Genomic DNA, 27572 nt, shown 5'->3' on the forward strand with positions numbered 1-27572 from the left:
AGGAGCACTTCATGTGCTCTTCGTATAAGAAGTGTGCCGTGTCCAGCTCAGAGCTTCACACAGCTACTCAGGAGAAACGAAATGATCTACCCTGGCGCCGCAGCAAAATGCTGGATGGACACCTACTCCTGGGATGGTTATCGTTCACACTGGTAGTCCTTGTCTTCTACTTGCCACCGCCCAGCACAGCCTATTTCGGGTGAGTGAAGCTGTTGTCACCTTGACTGTTGTTAATTAGTTGGAGTGGCATCAATGCAGGGCAAGATTTTGAATTATTACATTTGGCTTGCCACTGCCATTTGAAAGTAATGGCAATGTAACTGTCACTGAATTGGTAAGCGTGCCTTAGTTTCACCAAAACAAAACCCAACTTACACACCGACAGAATTTTAAAAAGACAAAAAAGCCTTCAAATATTTGTTATTGATAAATTGTTTGGTTTCTATGCTAAAATATATATTTTACATTAATAAAAAAAACTTCCTCAACTTTCATTCTGTCTGTCTTCAGCTCGTCTGGCCCTAAATGAATAAAAAATCGATTTAACAAATATAAATAACCTCCGACTGAATACATACCCAGGAATAGCTTTAAATGGAAACCCAAGTCGCAGCACCAGGAGTAATGCATGCCGACATGAGTGAATTGGTTAATTTGTCGCAAAAAGTTAAAAGAAGAGACAGAGTCTTGTCATCGCAAGGTTAAAATGCACATTATAACTGTGATCGCGATGCATTTAATATTACTGAAATGGTAGTAATAATGCCCTCAAATACTGCTTTACAGCAATAATTAAATCACTACTGCTATGATCGTATTAATTTTTCAACACCGCTGTTGTGAGTGTTGCACAGTGAGTATGACAACACGGTATCATTCATTGGACAGAGTTTGTGAAAAGTCATCTAAGTATGTTTGAGTGGTGGGTGGGATGATTTTTGCTCGTAAAAACAAAACAGAGTGTATCCACAGTTGAATCCAAAAGGTGAGTGTCCATAGCTTTATACCCGCCTCAAAAGCAACAGCTGGTAACAATAAAGCCATCTGACTGACTGCACTGGACTGGTGGTGGCCCAAATGTCTGCTGTTGGGCTTGCATAAAAAAAAAAAAGAGAGAAAGCCCCCCACCCCGCCACACCTCCCGCCAATCCAGCATAAACATCACACACCTCAGGCAGCAGGAACTTTTTTTCTTTCTCAGCCATCGCTCATATGAATGAAAAATAACACTTAGGGAACATTCATGTCAATGTTTCATGAGAGTGGAGGGCAAAGGTGCGTGTCCGAGCACGTGGAAAGTAGGCTGTAAGGACTGTGACCCACCATGACCTCTGATTTAGCACTTGCGTGAACCTAAAGCTGTCAAAAATGTAGATTGCTGTACCTTAAAGAGTGCAATGACTTGTCACTGGATAGACTGTGATTCTACCATTGACTTTTATAACTCTGGAATACAACTATTACCTTTTTGGTCTTGGTGGAGGTACACAGTAATGATGGAGACCAATAATAGGCAGTGAAGATTGTACAGAAACGGTTGTCACTTAAATTATATTGAGAATTGATATTTTACTTCAATGTAAAAATAACATTTAAAACCTTACATAAGTCAAAGAGACATTTCGATTGAACTATGAGCCGCATCCTAATGGTTTCAGAACCATATACAAGCAGCTCTGGTTTGGTGTGATCAGAAATGGGTAAAAAAAAAAATCTGGCTCCAAGCTACACCTGGGTAGGCAAACTACGGTCCACAAGAGCAATTTATCTGGCCCGTTGTGAGGCTCTGAAAGAAAAAAAAAAATCATAGATCTGCTAGAAAAAGAACCCATTAAATTGAATCTACATTATATTGACTGATCATATTGTTTTATAAACGTAATATGTCCCATGGTGGACTTGAAAAGATTCCCCACCCCTGATCTACATTAGTGTATAGGAATAGGACGAAGCTCTAAGTGTCCATTGTTACTTTCCCCTTGGGTAAAAAGTTCGATGTATATTCCAAGTCATAAAAGTCACCATTTGAAAATCAGCACCTTCAGGGCTGCAACCCAAAATTCCATTTTCCAAGGGGCTAGTTAGACCTGTTGATTCGGGCGTTTGCCATCTACTGATGTGCTTTATGAGGCGACATATTGAGCATTTTTTTTCTCACAATTGAAAACACTTACCAATGTCTTAATAACAATTATATGATACACTTGTCAAAATACCCCAAAGGTCAAGTATTAAAGTACCGGTACACTTTGTTCACCCTATTTGTTATCTTGCAGAAATTAGCTAGTTTGAGCGGCCCTTTGAGTAAGCAACTGTATACTCCGCCACATATACTGTTTGGCCACCGGTGAGTCTGAATTTCCTATGATGAATGAGGGCGGAGCTTGAGCTTTGCAGCTGGAGAGTCTTGGTATCCTCACGTCATCTCGCCGGCAAGTGTATGCCAAACAGCGGGCTCGATCCGGATGGCTGGACTTTGCTGGCAAGTGTGCATATGGCTGGTGTTTGTACCTTAACATTTGTCCTCCCGCCGGCGAATGCGCGTTGCTGCTGGCTGTTTGCTTCCAAGACAACTAAAGCCCTCTAGGAGTCAGCAGCTCATACACTCCGCTGCGTCGCTCGGACACATCACCAACTGCAGACTTCACGACTTCAGGATTCAAGCAGCATAGCACCTGAAATTGCGCTCCCCTATTCCTACCCCCCGACCCCAACCCCCCAGTGCGTCACCGTCTGTAATCCCGCAGCCACACAGAGGACACGTGGTAGCCCAGATTCCCGTCTTCCTCGTCTGCTGGAAAGTGGAGCTTGGCAAGCCAGTGAGCACTGGCACTCGCATCGCCTCTAATTGCCCTAATGCTCATGTATATTTAGTCGCTCTGTTAGCATTTGTTTTCAATTGCCTCTGCGGGTCGGCTGTGCGTCTGCGGGGGAATGAGCGCTGGGTCAAATAGGAATGCGTTTGGGTGAATGATTGAGCCCCGAAGCTCAGGACCATGACGCTGTAGAAAGAGCTCGCGCAGGTGACTCAGACCCCAAAAAAGTGACCGACTGCCCAGAAATTCAACACCAGTGTCATACCGGCTCAGTCCATGACAAACAACACCAACCTGCTGGAATAAATATTCCTCCACATGGGGGCCTCCCGGGTACTGATTTACTCAAAATAGAGGGTCAACGTTGCATACCCAATTTCCAGAGTGCGGTGGAGCGTAAGTGAAACATAAACACAATCGTCTCCCGGCCACGGTCTGCGCGGCTGAGGGTGGGGAGGGATTCCTGGCGTAGTCGGGCGCCCGCTTAAATTGTCATCCTTTGCCACAAGAATGTGAGCGCTCGTTTTTCTTCCCCTTACGCCTGTTGTGGCAGGTGCTGCCTCTCCACCTAAATCCGTTATCATTTGTAATCGGAAAAAGTCTGCAGGGGCTTCATCTCTCCGAAGGACGTGATGGAGCCTTAAAGACGTCTGGTATTGGTTTAAAAGTCCAGAAAGGGTTTTTTTTTCATTCCGTGGTCTCGTAAACTGCGCTAGATTGCAAGGAGGCAATGGTTTGTTTTTATTTAGTTCATGTGAGACACGTAGGAAAAAAAAAAATCCGCCCAAGCTGAAATCACCAATCACAAGAGAGCCACAGTATCCGGCATAAACAAAACACAGGTCTCTCATATTTGCTATTGGATTACCTTTATGCTTTGGAGTAGACTGACACTGCTTAACTCTACAAACGTATGTAAAACTGGTGTAAATCAAGTTAAATATGAGTATTGAGGCCAGAAGTTGATCAATGATACAATTTCCGGGGTTGGAGAGTACATTCAAGAAAACCCTGGGGCAGTGTGGTGAACTAATGGTTAGCTAGATGTTTTTTTTTTTCTCAATGTGCTTGCGTTGGTTATCTCCGGCTTGCTGCCACATTCCAAAAAAAAACCATGCATGTTAATTTCACTTTTACCAATTGTCCGTAGGTGTAAATTTGAGTCGAAATCTACTATGTGTCCCCTATAAGTGGCTGGTGATCATTCCAAGGTGCACCCTCAGTCAGCTGGGATAAGCTCCATGAGCTCAAATGCAACCCTAATGTGGACAAGTGCCACATGAAATGGATGAAGGAAAAACTGGTTTCAGTGGACCACATATTAAAACACCTCAAGGGGGAGCCAGGTAAAGCAACAGTAGGAAAAAACCTGGCCTCAAAGTATTGAAAATAGTTTTGTTGATATACGAGCTTGGCAAAATTACAATACACTCTCAGCCATACGAACTCTGGATCACTTACTTAAGTGGGCTATGGCAAGTACAGCGGTGTACCTGCTCGGTTAGTGTGAGTGCGTCGCAGTGACTCAAGTTTATCTTTTCTAGGTCCCAATCACAAAAAGCCCTCAAAAGTGTTCGCAAGCCCACAGTTAACAAATATTAGCGACCTTTTCAAGTGTCAATGCTCACAATGTTCCTCAGAGTACTGAGCAGTGTTTTGCAAAACATTTCAAATGATACTTACTCAAATTCATAGTTCCAATACAGATGAGTTGTGCTTGCATATAACGTGAACACTCAAAAGTGGATGCCTTCAGCTTGTGACTGTTGCCACTTAAAAATGGCGCTACGAGCTACTGCCATTTTTTTTTCGCAGGTAAAGCAGATACTATTTCTGGTATCTGGTCAAGAAGGGTTTCAAGCGTGTGAAGCAGATACCGTATGTCTGACTCAAACCACTGCTAGTTGCGGGGTAGCCAATTCATTATCACCATATCATCATTACATAAGCAGCCAATAATAAACGCCCATGTTAATGTTAGCTTAACGCTGGATGCGGCGGCATAATGCTCCACAGTCTTAACATTGTTGAAGCTGTTGTCTTTCTGCTTGATAGTTCTTGCCAACGAGACTGATTGATTTTGAGAAAGATAGCTTGATTTTATTTTGAATAGAGAGATATTTTTGTTATTCAGTATGAAATCTCCTCAATTTTCCTCAATTTTTGAAGTTTGTTAGCAACGTGTCTTGTTCTGACTGATGTGTTTAATGTGGCTTGGTTTATACCCTTTCCTGTAATTCTATTCTAAAAGTTAACATAAAATCAAGGTTAATTGGAGCCAACTAGAGTGCATTTAAAAACTGGTGGGGTTGACACCTAATTATTGCTTACAAGTTTGAAAAACATTTTGTCATCACTTGTTTTTACTTTTACTTTCCTTATCCAGTTTCATCCAAAAATAATGGCTAACAAATGGGTCAGGAGGTGATTCTGGAGTGTTTTCCTCACTGCTCCGAATCAGTACCAGCAGTGTTTAAAAGTCACTGCCATGTTTCATGTTGTCATTTACTAGGCTACATGTAAACATTTCCCGAGGCGGGCTGTCCCCTCCTTCTTCTGCCTTGCAGTGGTTTCACAGGGAGCTCCTGGATGATTACGGCTCATTAGGAGCAGCGGTGTTGCCGGGCAGACAGTGGTTGGCGAGTGGCGTCTCATTACCGGGACCTTAAAAGTTGATTAGGCCTGACGTGTGGCAAAGGCGGGGAGCACGGTTGATAGGGAGGGATTTCCCAACTTCATAGGATATCCTGTGGTTTGAGCCCCACCTCAAGGGGCATCGCTTTACCCAGTAGATAGGATTCTCTCAGCACTTTTGTGTTGACATCAAACAGACGGGAGAGCTTTAACAGTGAACGGCTTTTTACGTCTTCATTGATAAAACTGGATTCACATTACGCTTTGGACATTATCTCAGTGTCGTGGCCTACTACTTATGGTAGTGGATGCTACCAAATGGGTGAGCCACTTTGCTTTTCATCACCCATTTTAAAGCAATCCAAGCCAAGAAGTCAAGTTACGATAAACAATGTTAAAAGACAAAGTACCTAAAAAGCATTCCAGCATTCCAGGTACACTGTGTGTGTGTGTGTGTGTGTGTGTGTGTGTGTGTGTGTGTGTGTGTGTGTGTGTGTGTGTGTGTGTGTGTGTGTATTCATTCATTCATTCATTCATTTTCCAAATCGCCTGTGTGTATATATACTGAATATATATATACACGCACACGCACACACACACACACACACACACACACACACACACACACACACACACACACACACACACACACACACACACACACTTGTTACCTGCCTGATGCCACTGCCAGTGCCGCAGACTCCCTTTCAAAAGTGAGAGACAATTTCAGCCTTTACAGACAGTGAGATTACCTTCCGTTTCCCAGACACATTTTCAGACCATGTCCTCAGGAACGCGCCGTGCCTCCGTGAGGTACAGCAGGAAGTACAACAATAAACTGAGTCAATCAGTAGCGTTGCTAAGCAACGGAAAGCACTCCCGCATTGTACATTTTGCTCATAAGCAAGGACCCGATGGCAGTTAGCTTCCCACGGATCGTTGTAACGAAGGCCTTTTCACCATTTTGTGGGAAAACTCTGGTCGTTATAATGAAGTTTACGTTATAAAGGTGTTCGTTGTAAGCAAATCGGCAAATGGAAAAGGAATGACTTGAAATCGGGACTTTGAAATGTGAACATTATCGTCGTGAAAACTTAAACGGGGTATGTTGAAACAAGGTTTGACGGGATATATATATATGGCATGTTTGCCGCGTCACCTTGGCTGGCTGGCTCTCGTGTACGCTTATATCTGGAAACATTAAGTTTTGTGAATGCTCACATGCATTTTTTTTATTGGTTGTTGCATCTGCGACATTGTGATGTCATTCCCTATTGATTCAAATTTTGAATTGCAGCAAAACTCAGGAATATTTACAAGATTTTTTTTTTTTCTTACTCTCAACTATTTGGCCCCTGGGTCGGACACCCCTGCTTTTGAGTAACACAAGTAGATGCAGGAACCCATATGCGGGAAGAGGTTGCCAGCACATGCGTAAAAGTAATTTAGCCTCCACTTTAGCTTATGAGGCATGAATCAAAGAATGTGAAAGATAGATTAAGTCAGGAAAAAAGTTGGTGCGCACCGTAGTTTTTTTTAATGTGGGTGATGAAAAGGCAATAAATGGCTGTGCTGAATATTTTGGAATATGACTTTGCTGAGGAGGTCTTGAAAATGTGTTTGGATGTGTCACATCAGAGAAAGTTGAGCGTCATAGGCAAGGAGTTAAAAAAGGCAGCTCCAGCTGTTGACTGCATGTTGCGCCCGTGCAGCGTCACAGGACATGAGGAAATTCCCGTTGATGTCAAACTCTCATTGGGATAATGTTTGATGCGATTTGCAGGCCAAGTAGGCCATCGTTTTGGCTGTTGTTTGCTTGTGTTTTTCCTATTTGTGGGCTTCTTTCAGGCGTGCTGACCCATATCCTGTACCCCAAATTAAGGTTTTAGATCTGGAATATTCTTTTTTGGACAGTAGAACCTCTAGGGCCCTACGATCAGTCTGGATTGAATTCAAATTCGCATCCATTTTCTATAGCGCTTGTTCTCATAAGGTTCATGGGTGAGCTGAAGCTTGTCACAGTTGACTTTGGACGAGCAACAGAGTACACTCTGGGGTGGTTGCCACTCAATCATACGGCTCATAGAGAATTTAGCAACTGCTCATATTAGGATGTAAACTCAGTCGCCCTTATAACTGCCTGCAAAAGTGTTTTCTGCTTCGCTGTTTTGCAATGAATGGAAGGGCAAAGTGGACGCCTGTGTGTAAGGGTACTCTCTATACCAGCAAGCACTTGTCTCATTCTTTTCTGTTGAAAGCAATTGTCACCGCCTCACAAGTAGTCCCAGCAATATCACGCTGCTGTGTAAAAGCCACAGGCGGTATTCCTTATACCTTATGTTAAAGATTTGATGGGCATGATCATGGATTTTCATGAGCACGCAGTGGATATTGTTTCTGAAAATAAAACCTAATGTCCTTTAACACTGTCTTTAAAACCCTGCCTCCAAAGAAAGGCGATTCGATATGATTTAAGGACGTTTCGATTTTAAAGGGGAATGACTCGATTCGGTTCAAATCAATGGGAGCAGTTTGAGAAGCTACAATGCACTGACTTTGTTGTTGTCATTTTACATACATATGAATGAACTTGTCAGGACTGTAAATGTTGCTCTCTCTCTCCAATAAAAGACGATCTGATACCTATCTCGATACATATTACGATGTATTTTAAAGTGGAACTTTTCGATTTGGTTCGACGTGATGCCTTAGCATCTTACTTCAAAAATGATTTTCCAATTCAATCATTTTTTTTGTTTGTTTTTCAACCTCCCTGCTATAAACATTTTAGCGTATCTGACTCGCTTATGTACAGTATGAGGATACTGGAGTGGATACTGGAGTTGCAAAAAACCTCAAAATAAAGGCAAGCCAGAGTTGCGAGAGTTTCTCTGAATGTTCTGAATTCCTGTTTCCATGCCAGTGTTATACTGAGCTGAATAATACTGAATGCCATAGCTTGACCTCACATAGCCAATTTCACGATCTTCTGATATTACCTTCTTCGGACAGCAACAATAGTTGTTGAAAGCTGATTTTTTTTTGTCGAGGGGAGCTGGCTGGCAGAATACTCTCCTCTTTCATCCACTGAGGAGTGACTGATTCAAACAGCTGCTGTTTTGTTTGCAATTCTTGTAGTCTTGCCTTAGAAAACGGGAACACGGCGTTCTGAATCGCGTCGCATTTGCAAAACCGGCAACGTCCGGGATTCTTGCTTCTGGGCCCGGCTGGTGTCAGCGCTGCGGTATGCTTGCACGCCTGACGAGTGTGAGGTGCGTTGGTGCGCTGGTACAGGCCTGCCCTGTGCCATGGCGTGGGCTGGAGCACTCGGACGGGGTGGTGGTGTTAGGAGGTTGGGGGTGGGGGTGTTCTTGAGTCACGCGGGACGCCGCCGCTCGCCCAATCTGTGCCAGTCACACAGTGAGCATAACAGAGCCGCTGACCTTCCAAGCACACAGTACTTAAACCTCTTACTATGCCACACACTCCCATTCCCAAACTACCACAGCTCTGGATTAAACAACCAGCCTCTGCTCTGACTTCAACAAAAAAATACAAAAAATTCATTTGCCAGTGAAGGCTTGGGTGTGAGAATTGTTCCATTTAAATGACAGTTTAGTAGTCTGACGAGGCCTGAGAAGACCAGCGAGGACAGCAGATGACATAACGCTGGGTCACATCCTGTTAAGTCATACGAGATAGCCGACTTCCACTTTGTCTCACACATTGTCCTGATCATGACTCAACTCATCGTGACACATACTGGTAAGCGGTCTTGCTACTGCACTCTCAGGGGATTCAGACAGGGGCCAAACTTGGATGGGAACTTTCGGTTTGTTCCTTGTAACTGGAAACGTTTGTAAATCCAGTGCTTTAAGTGGTCTAGTGCACAGCGGTAAGGTGTACTGCCAATTCCCAATTTTAGCCTCTAGTGTACCAGGATGCTTTTACAGCAGACCAGGCCTTCAGATGAGCCCACAGTATCCTCTCTTGTTCTATTTCTCTCTTGCATTTTGTGATACTGTTTGATTGCGGCTCCTGTGGGGTGTTTGCATGTTCTCCCCGTGCCTATGTGGGTTTTCTCCGGGTACTCCGGTTTCCTCACACATTCCAAATAGATGCATGGCAGGTTAATAGAACACTCTAAATTGTTCCTAGGTGTGAGTGTGAGCATGGATGGTTGTTTGTCGATGTGTGCCCTGCGATTGGCGGCAACCAGTTCAGGGTGTCAACCGCCTCCTGCCCAAAGACGGCTGGGATGGGCTCCAGCACGCCCCAAGACAATTGTGAGGAAAAGCGGATCAGAAAAGGGATGGATGGACTTTGTAATATTCATACGACTCCTTCAATAATTCAATACCTCAAAGAGACAAAACTGATCGAGGATTTTTTTTAACCCAACATGTCGCCAATGCAAAGGCTAACTTAAAAAAAAAAAGCTGACCAAGTAATACAATGACTACAGCTTGATATTGGCTTTAATTTTGAAGTTGCGTGGTGGTATGACAACTCACTTGACAAGACACAGTTGCTACCAAAATCAACACAGCGCCATCCCGAAATGATCTTCAATCGCTTATTTAGGATGCTACAACACGGTCAGTTACAAAGTAACTCATGATGCGGCCCAAGTCTCTGCTGCTGAATGCAACTAGAGGCAGATTTTCTGCAAAAATGTGCGTAACTTGATAAGTTCTTAAAAAAGGTCGTTCATTGCTAAAGATTCCACTGGATTCGGTTGTGCCCGCATTGCTGAGGGTGCATATGCATCAGAGTGCACCACTTGTTTACATCCAGCAGCCTTTGCTGAACATTTTAAGCCAAACAGTCCAACAGAATTGGAAGCCCTGGACCACGTGTAGCACAATGTCAGGATCTCTGCTTTTGCTAGAAAGAGTTTAAAAGCATTGTCCGCCACCATATTCCTACAATTTCTGGCATGGCTCGTGCTGCCGCACACCAGATGGCACTTGGGTGGGCAGGGTGGTCTGAAGTTCATCCAACATTTCCATGATTTGTGTGCCACCCAAAAGAAGGCAGCAGCAGCAGCAGCAGCAGCAGCGAGTCTTCTCGAGGTCCGCGCAATTTCAACAGGCACAAGCATAAGTGCTTCGGGACACATGTGGACGTCTGTCGTTGTTTTCGCACTGACGGTTTTGTCTGGAGGAGGCTTCGTGTGGAGCCGACAGCTGGGCGGAATGATTGACATTTGTTTGGAGTAATTGACCAGTGGGAATAAAAGGGAGAGCTGCGAGGGGGAAGTGGGTGGTCGGAGGGAGAGAAGGACGAAGACAAGGAGGAGGAGGGCGCTTGACGGAACCAACCGGCGTTGATGGAGGAGTTGGAGCTTTTGTGTTTTTATTGTAGTTTTCTTTGGCAAGGTACAATCACCTGGTGACTGACTAGCTGCTGATTGAAGGTAGTAAGTACTATTTAGTGTCTTTATATATGCAAATGTAAGCACATTCAGCTTTATAGTTTTCCCACTTTCTCCAGTACAACTGAACCAATAAAAAACTTTTTAAAAAATGGTTTTTGTAATTTCCCTCCCAAATAATTCATCCATCCATCCATTTTCTGATCCACTTATCCTCAAAAGAGTCGCAGGGGGTACTGGAGCCTATCCCAGCCGTCTTCGGGCAGTAGCCGGGGACACCCTGAACCGGTTGCCAGCCAATCAAAGGGCACACAGAGATTAATAACCATCCACCCTCACACCCACACCTCGGGACTATTTAGAGTGTTCAATCAGCCTGCCATGCATGATTTTGAAACATAGGAGGAAACTGGAGCACCCGGAGAAAACCCACGCAGGCGTGGGGAGAACATGCGAGCTCCACACAGGAAGACCAGAGCGGGAATTGAACCCTGCACCTCTGCACCGCAAGGCTAGCATGTTAACCACCCTCCCAAATAATTATTACATAAAATTTCAAAATATTAGAAGTGGATATCGATAATATTTCAAGTGAAACAATACACATTTTATTTCATTGTCATTTCCCCACAAATAATCAGTAAACGCAAAATTCATATTCAATATATTTATTCAATACTTGTGGCTAAATAATATTTTTAGTTAATGTTGGATCAACTATGATTTATTTAGAAATATTCATTGTTATTTTGTCTTTTATTCTCATGAGAATTTAAAAATTCCGTTTTTAATCCGACTGTTCTGTTTTGTATTTATTTTATTTATTTATCCGAGATGGATGGATGGATAATGTGTTGCTCTAGATCTATCAAGAAAGATCAATTGACGGATAATTGACGATATGTGCCTGTATCAACAGATAACACTGGTCAACAGCAAATAACTGTTGACTCAGATTTTAAAGATGTCTTTACCTTTTTCACGCACATCAAGTCTTTGAGATACTGTTGTTTTGTTTTTCTGTCTTTAAATTTGACCTATAAAAGCTAGTGCAATACGAATTTTACCATTCATTTATTATCCATCCATCCATTTTTTGATCCGCTGATGCTCACAAGGTTTGTGGGGTGTGCTGGAGCCGATCTCAGTTGTCTTCGGGCAGTAGGCGGGGGACACCCTGAACCGGTTGCCAGCCTATCGCAGGGCACACATCAACAAACAACCATCCATGCTCACACTCACACCTAGGAACAATTTAGAGTGTTCTATTAACCTGCCATGCATCTATTTGGAATGTGCGAGGAAACCGGAGTACCCGGAGAAAACCCACGCAGGCACGGGGAGAACATGCAAACGCCACACAGGAAGGCCGGCGCTGGAATCGAATCCGGTACCTCTGCACTTTGTGGTCGACACACTCACCACTGCACCACTGGGCTGCCATTTATTGTCATTAATCTTTTTATTAAAACCTGATACATGAATGAATAGATTATCTATCTCTCTGCCCACCTACAAGACACTGATTTGATGCAATAATAAATAAAGCACAATAAATTGTGCGGAACCTCGACTCGAAGTACCAGCCGAGGGTGACTTCCAGAAAGGGAGTGATGATGGTCAAGGTCAATGAGGGATGGAAATGGAAAATGTATGGAGAGCCAACGTCATGGCCGATGGGAGGTGCTGACATGCGGAGAGAAAGAACTAAACAAACTAGCGAGTGATAGACTGGGGAGGAGGTGCACAAGGAGTCTGTCGAGGCAAGTGTGTGAATGGAAAAACAAAGCTTCACCAACTTTTTTCTTTTTCTTTTTTTTCCCTTTTTTTATACATCGGTGTTATATTCCGTGTGTAACTTCTGTTGCTGGGCCAACACCTCAAACAAAAACACCTGAGGAAAAACGCTCCGGGATGTGAAAACACGGCGAGGTGTCCTGAAGATCTTCGCAGGGAGCGGACGCCACTTGGCTCGAATCACATGAGCGCGTCTTTGATAAGAGGGCCCCTTGTGTGTGTTTTGAGGTGAATATAGCTGTCAGACGTGACACGTGGCTGCGTGTTCCTATTCTATTCTGTTTATCCTCATGACGGGAATGCTAATTGTGGTGTAGATTAAAAATTGGACAAATTGCATATGATAGATTACTGCTAGGATGTTTAAAAAAAAAAAAAAGCTTTTTGTATCGCTTTGCAGAGTCTGTTTCTCCGTGGAATGCCGTCCCGCAGCAGTGTGTGATTAGAATGAACAGATGAGGCCAGGTTTTTGTGGCCTAAAAAATTGGGAAATTTGTGTTTGGTTGTAAGAATGCTTCTTGGCAATAAACGAATACTGTTGGCCACCAGGTGGTGGTTTCTGGGCTTTTTGACCAAGAGGTTTGGACATTTGTGCTTGTTAGATTATTTCTATGTTCAAAGAAAACGTTTTGTCAGTAATTTCAAGACTTTTGGATTTATTTGATTTCTCTTGGTGGAATGTTATCCTGCAGCAGTGTCTGACCAGCATGAGAACTTGTTGCAAAAATTTCACCTTTGACGTATATGTAAATCCTCTCCATCATCGTGTCTCTCTTTTATGACACTCTTGTCATAGATTTAACATGTCAAATGTGTTGATGAATCACAAGGTGCTTGTCTCATACATTTCTCAGGGTCTGAATTTTTTTGTTTGTTTGTTTGTTTGTTTTAGGAGCTTAGACAATTTTGTGACACATTGTGATCGCAACTAAAAGAGATCCAATATTGCCATTGCCTAGCTATTTTTAATGTTTTTTTTTTTAATGTTCCTGGGTAAATGCTCAAACCATGGTTGGCCAAGACTTTTCTTCGCCCCTTAAAAAAAAACGGCAACTGACGTCGACCACGCCCCTCATTAGAATTCCCGTTGACGACATTTCACGTCAACGGCGCGCAAAGAGTTCAAAGAATGGGACAGAGTGAAAGCCGTTCCACAGCTGTGTGTGAGACCAGGCTGCTCACCTGCATGAGCATCTGTCATTGTTGTTGTAGCTGTGTATGGTTCTTTTTACACTTTGACGCTAAGAATGGAGCAGAGTGAGAGGTTGTTCCACAGCGGTGTGTGACCAACATGAGCAGGTGGCGTCAACTTGTCCTCTAATGAGTCCCTTGACTGTTTCACAAAAGAATCATCGATAAGTTTGACAATAAGTCTTGTTTCTTACTTCGTGCTGATTCGTGCACTCAAAAATCATGTCGATTTCCAGATATTTCCAGAAATTCCTCAGGGATCAATATGGCATCCAAACGCCAATTTCCGAACTTCCGAAGTTTATATATGTGCGCGCCAAGCCAAAGAAGTGTCGTCTGAGGAAGACCTCTTTTTTTTTTTTTCAGCGTTGCTGCTCATTTGAGCGCCGGCTACCATCATACATGTGTTTCTTCTGTAAGTATGCCGGGAGAGAGAGCAGCCGGTGTCAAGACGCAGCTTGCCAAGTTTCCATTTCAAAATCCGTAGCTGTCAGACACGTTACAGCAAGGCAAACAGGCATTGTAAAAAGGAAACCGTTTGACCCAGTCCGAAAGCCGATCCCCGATGCCTCGTCCGCTTTCGATTGGACCGCTCGCGTTCTCAGGCATGCGGCGCACACGCAACCCTTAAGACAATATCGCGTAGCACATGGAAGCCATTAAGTCCGTTGGAATGAAAGTGAGGACTCTGGGGGAAACACTTCACTTGGTTATTTGACTTAATAAAACAAATGTCTTGTTCAAGAACCCTGGCGACTTTCGCCCGAGCGCTGATAGTCTCGTCTGAAGGGCGGTAATGACATCGCAAGTGGATCGGTGGGTTGCTTTCGCTTGGTATTTAGCAATAATGTGGTCAAGTCTCTGGCCTGCCTGCTTGTTTGCTGGTGTGGCGCTTCGCTTAACTTGACGTACGCGTCTATGGAGAGCATGAGGATCGTGTTGTGAATGGTGGTACAGGTGGAAGCTCGGGGCCACAGCAACAGTTTGGACACGTCAGTGTTCGAAGAAAGGCAAGTATACTGAAGGCGTTTCCTGACCAGAGTTCATTAGGAGACCGCTTGTCAAGCTTACTGATCGGAATGGCTCATCATTGATTCCACAGGCGGAACTGTCATCCAATTGCCAGCTTCCAACATTAGTTGACACTTTCAGAATTTGACAAAATAATTTGGGTGAGAGTCAACCCAAGAAGTTGATCTTGCGTATAATGTGAGGCTCACCTCTGACAAATCTGTTGTCGTCATTGCACTACTTTGTTGTTTTTCCTTGGTTGTATTTTCTCTCTCTAGCTCTCTCTCTCTCTCCACAGTATCTTCCTATCGGGCCTCAAGATGTGTTTTTCGTTTATGACAGAATTCCGTTCCTACGACGGCGACGTAACTTGAAGTCGGAATGTACCGAAGTCTATCACTACCCCACGTTAACAAAGTAATCAAGTCACAGTTACAGTGACTATTTGTCCAGAAATATAAAAAGTATGATGTGTCTTCTTGAACAGGCGTTCTTCTGCTACCGTGTAAACTGGATGGTTAAATCCGTTAGCTCAAAACTCCACAAAGGGAAATTGTTTAGAAATAGAAAGATACTGTACCGGAATGTATTGTTTGTCACCACAGATGTTGCGCTGTAACCATGCAGCTATGATCAGGTAGACTTTGGTCTGCATTCGTTGTCATTGATCAATCAGCAAGGTTAAAGACACCATAAGACTTACTGTAGTGTGCCATTTGATTCAATGCAGCGTAAATGAAGCGTAAAACCTCCCGCGGTGGCACTTAGTCCCAACACGTGTGCCTTTGTGACTCTCTGCAAATCCATTTATTCTTTGGTTTCACTCGAAGGGTGCAAAGGTTGCCAGAGATTAGACATAATGAGCGGCTTGGCTGCCAATGCTGTCAGTCGCCGTGACCGAAATGGTCACAGGCCGACTGTCGTGTCCCCTCGCGTGCGTGTTTACGCAAGCGGCGCTGCGCTCCCGCGACCTCAGAACGCTGGTCTTCGGGGGCCTGCCAGCTCTGCGGTGGGGCCCCGCTTGTTTGTTTTTGTATACGCTTCCCTTAAATAAACTGAGGAGAGGAGTGCGAGTGCGCCACATGTTCTGTGTGCAGCTGCAGCGCGAAAGATCCCGAGTACCGTGAATTCTCTGTATTTGTACGGGGATTCTATAATGAGAGTGTAAATCCTGTGGTATGGCCCTGTTTAAATCTGTACAACACAGCTGTGAATGACCCCCCCCCACCCCCATCATATCATTGCATATTAACTTGTGCTCACCATCGCATTGCTCGCTTGTTGTTGTTTTGAAAGCCTGTCCATCATTGCTCAATTACTTTTCTTCTTGGTAGGGTCCAGAAGTATTTGGACGACAACAGAGCCGTTGTTTATATTTAATGCAGAGCGCTTTCCTTGTTTCCTTTCCCGCATCCCACACCATTCATTGGCTTTTAAAAAAATCTTTAATAAAATCCAAGACATAGTAGATAGAATATGAATTGATTTTTAGATGATTCAACATAAAGGAGGTCACACTGGCCAATGAACAATGTAACAAACAAACACAAGTAGGGGGTCAAATGAGATTCAAATTTTAATGTCTCCCTCATATAGAAGCCCATGTATCACTCCTCATGAAATAAACTGGTATTAAGGGCAGTTAACTCAATGCGTAGACACGATTGCTCTACCGAACCCACATGCACCCCTTTGCTCACCAAAACAGCAGTACTGAACATCAGCAATCACTCAGGGGAATTAAAGTGAGTTCCCCTCACAGCATTCAAAATGATCCCACGTTACATGTGTCTCCAGCGAGGAAGAATTTTCCTGGGGACTCTGAAATATCCGTAATGTTGTGTGCATCTTCAAAAATCCTTTGGTGCTTCATCCACTTTAGACAGCTCAAACTGACTCCTTTGTAATTTGCTATTGTTTATACACGGACTTGAAATACAGTGGTACCTCTACTTCCGAAATTTCTTCACAAGAAAATGTTATAAGTAGAGACGCATTTTCCATGTAATTGCCCTAATTGGTTCCAAGCCTCCCAAAATTCAGACATAAATGTTTCCTACTGCATAAACATGCATCAAAATATGTAACAAATACATGTTACAAATTAGATTATTGCATAATAAATGAGAGTTGTGCATAATGTAAAAAACAAAGAATAGAGTGAAGAATAAAAATGATGGTCATTTAACTTTTAACTGCATCTTCATTGTTTTTTGACCTCTTTAGTTCATGTTCTCTCTCAGAAGTGGTTTTTGCCTGGCATTTTGTAAAGAACTGATCCAAGTATGTTTGCTTTTGTCGGCTTTTAACAATCCTTCGAAAATGTCCAATGCAAACATTAGCATAGAACACTTTTTATGGGTGACTAACATTTACGTAAAACTATCGGAACACCTCATGGCCCAAGGGGCGAATGCAGAGGACGCTGCATGGACACATATCTATGCATCTACACACATAGACACATACGATAGAAGTCCCTCTTAGCTGATGGGGTGCCAGGATGATCGGTAATAGCCAATGGCAGAGCAGCTATAAGTTGCATTCAGGAAACTCGGAGCTGCGATCAGCAGACCACACTGTATTTTTACCTTTTGTATCTTGAAACTTTTTTCGTAACAAGAGGAAATATTTTCCTGTTGAGACGTTTTGTAACTTGAAAATTTCATATGAGGAGACGTTCATAAGTAGAAGTACCACTGTAGATTAATCATGAGCCCATCTCAACTTAGATGCTAACCCAAACAGCAGCTGTCACTATAAAATAAATTCAAGTGTGTAGTCTATCTGCATGATGTAAATGAGTGTATTAAAAATGACTTGAAGACGAGACTAATGTCCATATTTGTTCTTGTTCCGGGGAGTTCTACAACTACTTTGTTCCGCCTAGTCTGCCTTACATTCACCAACCCTCTCTTCCATCTGCAGTTAACTCAATAAACAACCTCGACAACTCCTAGCGCAAGAGATTAATTAAACACGAGCTTCGCATCAGCCCCTTCTATTCCAGATAATCTGCCTAGCAACAAGTGCCCGGGAATATGTGAAGCGCGTCCAGAAAAAAAAAGGAAACCAAGCAATTCTGCTGATGGACATTGCAGCATCTGCTGGATAGTTCTCCTTTTATTTCTGTTATAAACTTTTATATTGAGCCTCCAGTGATTTGCGTTGTCTGAGCGATTTATAACTGGAACTTGGAAGGGAACTTGGAATTTTAAAAGGCATCAGAGAGCATGAGAGCGTTCTGAAGTGTTCCTGGTATGTACGCGTACCTAACCGATTGATACCTCACCAGTTTTCTTCAGACAAAAACAGCATTGACAGGTTACATTCCTGCTCACTTGCCTATTTTTGTGTGTTTTAGGCTGACAGGTAATGAGCCGCTGTCTATCCTGCCATTGAACTCTCTACCGGAGGAGAGCGTGGGCCGGGCCCACTACAAGCTGTGCGACCGGCTCAAACTGGAAAAGAAGCAACGCAGGATGTGCAGACGTGACCCAGGCGTGGCTGAGACCTTGCGAGAGGCCATCACCATGAGCGCCCAAGAATGCCAGTATCAGTTCCGCTTCGAGAGGTGGAATTGCACCTTAGAGGGGCGTCACAGAGCCAACATGCTCAAGAGAGGTATGGGACAGAATCTTTCAATCCATGCATTTTCTATAGCGTTTGTCCTCATGAGGGTCACGGATGACCTGCAGGCTCATCCCAGGTGACTTTTGGGCGGGAGGCAGGGTATACTCTGGACTGGTCACCAGCCAATCGGAGGGCACATTGAGACAGACGCTGACATTCACACGGACGGACAACGCAGAATCTTCAATGAACCTAACATGGATGTTTTTCAATTGTGGGTGGAAGCCGGAGCACAGAGAAAAACACATGCAAGCACAGGGAGAACATGCAAACATAAAGGAGGGGCGGAGCCAAGATTCAAACTCAGAACCTCTGAACTGTGAGGCAGATATGCGATCCAGTGGTCCACTATGTAGCCCAGGATAGATTTAAATAAGGCTGAATTTAAGAGTGTTTTTTGGAAATGTTACGCAACAACCAAATATGTGATTTGCGCTCTCTTGAGTGTATCAAAATCGGCAAAGGATTGGGTTAGAGAAATTTTGAACAATATTTATCTTGAAAATGTGCATATTTTTAGATGTGATTGATTTTATTTGATTGATTGAACATTTTTATTGAACATACAATAACAGATTGACAAAAGGCAAGCAAAAGTTATAAAAGGAAAAAATAAAAAAAGTAAGTAAAACAAACATCACATTTTCGGTTTGTATATATATACACACACACACAGACACACACACACACACACACACACACACATATATATATATACACACACACACATACACACTTATAGATATAATTATCCTATTTATATCAATTGTCTCATATTCATTATAAATACTGCATTTCTTGAATACATTTTAATGAGTTGATCAAAAATGTGAAATGTGAAAATATATTTGCGTCAAAATACTGTTTTTTTCTCAAACAGTAGCAGTCCAGCTTATACATGCCATACTCTTGTGCATCAAAAAAAGTGCCTCAATCAAAATGCCTTGCTTCTCCCATGAGGATTAAAAACACGTAGTAAGATGACCATTTCTTTTTTTTTCTCTATTAAAATTTTACTGCCAAGCCAATTTAAACATGGTTGCTAGCCAAAACAGCAGCACCTATTAAGACATGGGAACAGTCTGTCATTAAATTAAACCACCACATTTCCTGCGTAGAGTTGTGCCGCAACAATTGAAATGACTTGTGTTAAATTAGCAGTTATGTTGCAAGGCAAATTTGAATTAAAAACAACTTTTTTTCAAAGATCCAATTGTTATTCTCTTCGATTGATTTAGCATATTTTCCATGTTAGTTATTGAATAGTGTGATTCGCAATAACCATGGGAATTTTTTTTTGTTGAACAAAAGAAACTGGGGGCTTGCATTCATAAAAAAAAAAAAAAAAAAGTTTAAAATTCTTCAGACAATTGCTTTCCCCAGGATTCAAGGAGACCGCCTTCCTGTATGCCATTTCTTCGGCGGGTTTGACGCACGCCATGGCCAAAGCGTGCAGCGCGGGCCGCATGGAACGCTGCACGTGTGACGAGGCGCCCGACCTGGAGAACCGCAAGGCATGGCAGTGGGGAGGCTGCGGCGACAACCTGAAATACGCCAACAAGTTTGTCAAAGATTTCCTGGGCAAGCGCTCCAACAAAGACTTACGCGCACACGTGGACATGCACAACACCAACGTGGGCCTGAAGGTGAGTGTTTGTATTGACATTTGATGACCAAAGTGGGTTGTGGAGTGCAAAATATCCCAACATTGCTGTAATCGTTTGGACCCATCTCGATCTAATCAGTCTTGTTTGAGCATTCTAAATGCAGACACACCCCTATGAGGGTCAACAGTTTCCCGCTCGGCGACTGTGATTTATTCGTTGATATGATTAAAGAAAAAAAAATCATTAAAAGCGAAATCATTATTGTACTCCGACGTGGCTGGGGTGTTTTTAAATCATCATCATAAAACAGGCAGAATATTTTACAGTAAAACTCTGTACTTGTATTATACAGGGTGTTCCAAAAGTCTTGGGCACATTTTGACATTGAATATCTCGGAAACTATTAAGGATATAAAAACTCATCTGGTAAAATCAGAAAGCTTGTAATCTCAATTTTTACATGGAATGTTCAAAGATGTTCAATGTGAGCACCATTGGTCACGCGACACACATCAAGCCGAGTCAAATTCTTGCAGCATTCATATTGTAAAATGACAAGAAAGTTATTGCATCACACCCTCTTGAAATGAGCCATGCTAGAATTTCCCGAATGGTGATCCCACTGAATCCAAGCGAATTGTTTCAGTTTGCAACGAACCGACCTTGAGGCGCATCGCACCCTATGTATCGAGATACATAGGGTGGTGTGAGATACATTGGAATTGTCTCTTGTGGGAGGGATGCACAGCCCTACTATCTCCGTGTATCTTCCAGATGACTGGTCGACCGGCGTTCGTGACTTTAGAGTCCGATTCAAACCTCTGGCTGAGAAGCTATCGTAACAATCTTCATTTTCACTCAGTGCTCCTTGTCAAACAGCGCAAACAAATGTGCCACATCAGTCCCAGATCCACATTCAAAGTCCTTGTCCGGCATAGGGTCCACTCAAAAGTATAAAAGTCACCAATGGTTACTGTATAAACGTGTGCTCAGCAAGGTCGTAGGTCAGATTGAATCCAGCTGCATCTAACTGAGCAAGGGGTGGTGCACACTCCGGACAGGTCAACAAAAAAATCAAAAACATTCACACCAATGGAAAACTTTGAAGTCTTGAATGAAGCCAACGAGCATGTTTTTGAAGCAACCTGAGCCAAAAGGCAAACCAATGACAATCTGACAAATATCAAAGTCGTTTTGGCACCCGAACCGTAACTACCGGTACTCCGATTCAAAACATTTCCATCGTAAATGTGCTCACTCTTTCAAAGTGCTCGTTTGTCAGTGTTTTTCTTATCAGATGTACCGTGTACAAATACGCTGCTGAGATGGAAAAAAAAGTTGTCAGTTTGGATTGTAAAATACAAGGACAGTTGGACTCAACGAAGCCAAAGCAAACTAAGTGAGTGGAATGTGTTACTTTCTGCAAATTAGCCTGAAAAAGAGCTAGACTGTGCCGCAAAACAGGTGGCCCAGACGTCCCATTTGAGGCCTTCCTTTGTAGCTCACCTCTCCAAATGTTATCCCAGGGGGAGATTCGATCTGCGATTAAACATTTACAACCATTTTTTTTTTTTTTTTTGCCAAGTTTTAGGATCAATTCGCAAGAGGACTGTCGTGGAATGTGCGGGCCCCCCCCTCCCCAAAAAGCTGACCTATCGCATTTTCTCGACCTGTTGCCGTGATAAATGTCCACTTCCTGATCTCTTTCGCAGTCACAGAGCAGAAAGTGAGGTGCGATCCAAAATCCCCTGGTCTGAGACAATGTGTTATTGTCATTGATTCGCAGACGCTGATTGCTTTTGACGGCTTGCGGTCTGACTTTTTTGGCCGGGGCGCGAGGATGGGAAGGCTGCACTTTTTTTGTTTAGTTTGTGACCATTTCGCTTCTATAGAAGAGAACGTTTTTTTGTCACGGTGATGGACTGATTACAACGTTCAAGGTCGGCTCGTACCTTGGCTTTAAAAGTGTTTGTCATCTTAATAATAGGCACTGACTTTGATTAAAATACCACGTGTATGAACCCAAAGACTTGTACCAAAAAAGAGGCACTTTCATCTTCCTAAACCACACCCGTTGACCCACTCATGACAGACTCCTTTTAATTTTCTTTAGTGCTTATCCTGTTCAGTAACCTGGAACCAATCACAGCTGAGCTGAGGGTGAGAGGGCCAGGCAGTCTTATTTAAATCAAATCAAACTCATAATACCCAAACTACATGGTTTTACAACCCTTACGTCTTGTTCCGCTCTAATCAGCCTGTTTTAAAGGCCAACCCTGTCTGATGCAAGTTAGTGACTATACCCGTGCCCATATACTGCTGGGCCTAATGGCGAGCATGGCTTTCATTACTGTGATGACCACGGGCAGAACCCAGAAGTGTGGGCAACAAGCAAGTGTCCGTGAAGACAATAAAAGCACTTTCAACCAAATTGTAAAACGATCGTGATAAAGCACAGATTTCTGTAATACAACGAGGATTTCTTTGGCAGACAGATACATTGCGCAAGATATAACTGCATTATTTCTGGTGTGCAGGTCATCAAGGCTGGTGTGGAGACTACCTGCAAGTGCCACGGCGTCTCCGGCTCCTGCACCATCCGGACCTGTTGGAGACAGCTGAAGCCCTTCCACGAGGTCGGCAAGCAGCTCAAGCAACGCTACGAGACCTCGGTTAAGGTGGGCAGCTCCACCAACGAGGCTACGGGGGAGGGCGACATCTCCCCCTCGGGCCGGAGCCAACCGCAGCTGCAGCAGCAGGCGCCTCCGCTCCTGCAGCTCAACGAGCAGATCCCCCGCACCATGAACCTGCTGCACATCGAGGACTCGCCCAGCTTCTGCAGGCCCAGCAAGTACTCGTCGGGAACGGCCGCCCGCAAGTGCTACAAGGACAAGAACTGTGACGCAATCTGCTGCGGGCGGGGCCACAACACGCAGAGCCGGGAGGTGACGCGCCCTTGCCAGTGCCAAGTGCGCTGGTGCTGCTATGTGGAATGCAAGCAGTGCACGCAGAGGGAGGAAGTGTACACCTGTAAGGGCTGAACGCCATCACAGGAGTGGTGACACTGATAAGCACTTTGAGGGATTTTCTTTCTTTTTTTTTTTTTTTTTTTTTTTTTTTAATTCAAAGACATCATTTTTCTCAGACAACTGGGTGAACATCTCAAGCCTTGACCAGACCCTTCTTACTCAACAAGCCGTTTCACGTGCAAGCATAGTCAAGAGACTGACGAAAGAAGAAGGACGACGCATGTGTGTTTGTATCCGCTGACGGGGATGCATCAACGACTTCCAACAAAAACACAGACAGGGTGTAAGAATTTTACTCTACACGCACATATCTACGCGCGCACACATCGTGTGTTTGCATATGCATGTAAATAACTTTATAAAAGGGTTTATGTATATAATATATATATATATATATATATATATAGTTCAGCCATTATACAAGCCACTAATCTAATTTTATGGTAAAACAAACCACTAACTGCACAGACGCTTTGCTGTTTGTGCGAACGTTCCCGCCTTTTGGAAACTTTAAGTATGAATGTTTCCTTCATGTGGCGGGGAAAACAAATCCAAACTTTTTTTTTTTTTAATAATGTAAAAGATCAATTGCAGCTGTAAGTTGCAATGTCATCATAACTGGACACTTTCTTCGAAACACCTGCGCGACACGAAAGACCCAATTAAGGAGCTGTATCCACAATTGTGGCTTTCCAAAGATAATGACTCTCACAATGATTACCATCGTGGCGGTTGTGTCATGCTTCAATCATTGGGCTGAATTGGAGCATCTCATCCCTTCCTATCAAAGTGAGAAAAGGCCCAATTATCAGACGTTTCCTGAGTGATGACCCTTACGTGCGGTTTGTATGAAGGGTCATTTTTCCTCCCCTTATCTGCAGGCAAAGGACGTCTCAATAAGATTATTGATTATGATTATGAACTTGTTGTGTGTTGATGTATACACACAGAACACCCCGCTTTACCTTATTTCACTACACGATATTAGAAACGGGAGTGTGACGCAGTGCCGTTCTACAGCACCAACTGCAGCAATAAATAATGTTAAATAAATACACAGTGGGAATTGTGGTTGGGCGAAATGTTTTGGACAATTCTACGTGGGAACAGTTTGGGGGTAACATTCTCTTTTCTGTTCCCTGGGTGGGATCGGCACAGGTGTACCCAATATCGTGACTGACGGGCAGATGCAAATGAGGAATACAAATACAGTACGTCCCTCTGCCTTCATCCGAACAATGTTCAGGGAATAAGTCAGACCACTACGATTGTTTGGGGCAACCATCCATCATGACGACAGTGGCCTTACTAGATAACTGGACGGACGTAGCCAGCATATTAATATCGTTGAGCCATCTTCCTCATTCGCATAATCAACCCAGTCATCTGATCCCCTGATTGTAGACCATGACGATAAAGACTTCTGTATCGTCTGCAATTAGGTTCTGGTAATCATTGATCAAATATACAGTATATATTGTAGGAACTTGTGTATACCTTGTTTGTGACTACTGAGTGAGGGGGGGACCCAGCTTTGTATGATAGCGCTCATTCCCACACTGAAGCCTCAAAAGCCCTTTAAGGTATATATAAATATATTTTAAATCTATATTTATGGATGCAGCATATATATATATATATATATATATATATATATATATATATATATATATATATAAAATGTAAATAGGTTTCTTTTCCTGTGGTTAAAAGGCACATGTTCAACTATTGCAAGAAACGAGCTATAGTGGTACCCTGCAGTTTTCTACAACAAAAACGGGAGGCAATGTTTGAAGTCATATAAAGATTATTAACGGTCGTACAGTTAACAGGTCAAATACCAAAATGTTAGAAACATTAAAACTCTCAGTAAACACTCCCGACTCAAATGAGAGCACACAATGTAGCATTCTACTGGATATATTTACTTGCTCCTTGTCAAATGTCACATGGGCAAAGTTTAAAACATAAACATACACATGAATAACACTCCACTTTTCGATCACACATGACAAGCAGCTAGCATGAGAAGTAAACATAGCAATCCACATCTTTACTCACTGCTCCTTGTCCAATGTCAAGTCAAGTCAAGTACAACTTTATTGTCAAATGTAAAATGTAAAATGTTTAAAATGTAACCCTTAGTATCCCACCGTTTGTTTACGAGTGACAAGCACGTGGCAGCCCGCCATGATGGCTAGCATGAGAAGCTAATGAAGCAGTCTACAACCATACTTGTCCGACAGCGCAAATAGACGGATTCAAATGCACCTCACCACTCACATGAGATCTGAATCTAAGGCTACATTCACACTGCAGCGGAACGTCGATTTATTTAAGTTTTTTGCCTACATGTGACACATATCTGATTTCAGTGTGAGCAGTACAATTCACATTTTTTCAAATCCGACTTGGGACTCTTTAAATTATGGATATAAATCGAATATGTATGCGATGCGCAGTATGAACGCTCATCCACACACATCCGGCCTAGACATCAACAGCACAATATGTTCTCTGCACTGGCGGTTTTGATCGAGGGCTTGGGAGACTACTGACACTGTGCGTAGATCTGCAAAGTTGATTTGAGTAACAGTTGTTTAATCCCACTTGAAAAATGCAAACAAGCATAAAGCGAATATTTGTGGTGATAGTTGTAATTCAGCCACGCAGACGCTACGTGCAGCATTGACAAGATGTCATCTTCAGTAGACGTCTCCATTCAATGAGGAGATCGATGAGCGTTGACTCATATCCCCAAAGTATTTCCACCTCTTCCCGCCTTGTTACTCTAGCGATATGAGATGATAAAATGAACCTGTACATGCGGGACCAATTTTTTTGGAAGTTGGAACCAAGTTAAAATCAGGAAGGGCAGAAACTGATGAACTCAAGTTCAAGATACAGAATAATTCAAATCAATGTCCCTTCTTTGGGTGAAGTGGATCAATACCTGCAAAAAGTTCTGCCTCGGGACGAACAACAGGAAGTAGAAACCTAACAAAATAAAATTGGTAACTAACCACATGGCACTGAAATACTTTTTTTTTCCATACAAAATCGAAACCAAAGTTGTTTGCTGCGGCTGAGAAAGGTTGCAGCTGTCAGTCCTGCACAGTAGACAAAAACATCATGTCAAAAATACCAACCAAATGTAATCATAGCTAACCCAGAGTGCTAACCCAGACAAAAAAAAAAAAAAGCACAGCACAAACATGCTCTAATGCTCGACACAAGTCATAAAAAGTTGGCTGACAGAGACTGAGTCCTCGTTTGGATACAAAAACCACGAGTAGAAAACCGAACAAACTTAAATTGGTAGCTAATCACATAACGCTTCGACACTTGGATAACATTAAATCAAAACTTAAGTTCTTTGTTCATTAAAAAAAATGGCCCATGCCAGTTTGAGAGTTCGAGCTCCTAAAATAATAACAGGAAGTCGAAACTTACCGAAATATAATGGTAACATACTGTACCTAGAGGTCAGCTAGCTCAGAAAAAAACAAAACAAAAAATACATCCAGGGGGTAACTACTGTAATATGGATTCAAATGCATGTCACCCGTCACACAAGAGCCAAATCAAAGTTCTGTTTTCACAAAAAGTTGGACAATACAAGCTGTAGTACTAGCTTGGAAACAAAAACAGAAAGTAGAAACCTACCAAAATGACATTGGTATTTAGCCTAAGTACATGAGGCTTAGACATTTTGGACGCACAAACTCTAAAGTCCTTTGTTTACCCCCAAATTGGTGAGTACCGCTGGAGAGTCCTAGCTCACAACAAAAAATGTGAAGTGCAAACCGAAACTTATAAATCCTTTGATGCTGGATGAAATGAGGTCTCGTGAGCTGCTTGACGTTGATTGTGTGAACTTCATATGTTTCGTCCAAATGTCGGTTTGGGGCATTGGAGCTACAGGGTACCACTGTATTGATTCTAATCATAGATACTGCACCGTGACGCCGTGGTCGAGAATTTGAAGCATTTCGATAAGCAAATAAAAGACACGGAGAAGTTTGCACGCTACATGCAAACCATAATAACCATGCAGCGCAAATGCCTCCTTGCCACAGCACACTTTTGGTATGTGCTCAGCCCCCCTCCACCGAGAAAACACCAACTTCTCTTGGCAGGTGAACCCGTTGAAGACAAACAGGAATACCAAATGCCCACTGAGTGCATTCTTTTGGCTTTGCTTATAGATTGCATATAAGGAGAATAATGCAGCAAGATGACCATCATTCTCAAAATCCAAAACTCTGCACTGTTTAGTGAGCAAACATGTAAAAAAAAAAAAAAAAAATCTATTTTGTAAAAATAAATAAATAAATTATTTTTTAAATATATATGAGCATGTGTTTAGTGTAAATATGACTAAACTGATTTTGTATCCTGTATTTTGTATTTTTTTTTTGGTTGGTTTTCAAAAAGCATGTATTCATATGCAAACTTCTGTTTTTCAAAGCACTAA

The 27572-nt window shown here is 42.8% G+C and overlaps 1 protein-coding gene across 1 annotated transcript; it reads left to right on the forward strand.

Moving 5' to 3' along the window:
* On the forward strand, window positions 1-27572 carry wnt9a (wingless-type MMTV integration site family, member 9A). The gene is made up of 4 exons (XM_019879193.1): window positions 1-199; window positions 18191-18450; window positions 19843-20105; window positions 22604-27572. The coding sequence occupies exons 1-4, from the start codon at window positions 12-14 to the stop codon at window positions 23105-23107; spliced, it is 1215 nt and encodes a 404-aa protein (XP_019734752.1). The 5' UTR covers window positions 1-11; the 3' UTR covers window positions 23108-27572.

The sequence above is a fragment of the Hippocampus comes genome, unplaced genomic scaffold (assembly GCF_001891065.2).
Source record: "Hippocampus comes isolate QL1 unplaced genomic scaffold, H_comes_QL1_v1.1 scaffold85, whole genome shotgun sequence".
Lineage (NCBI taxonomy): Eukaryota > Metazoa > Chordata > Actinopteri > Syngnathiformes > Syngnathidae > Hippocampus > Hippocampus comes.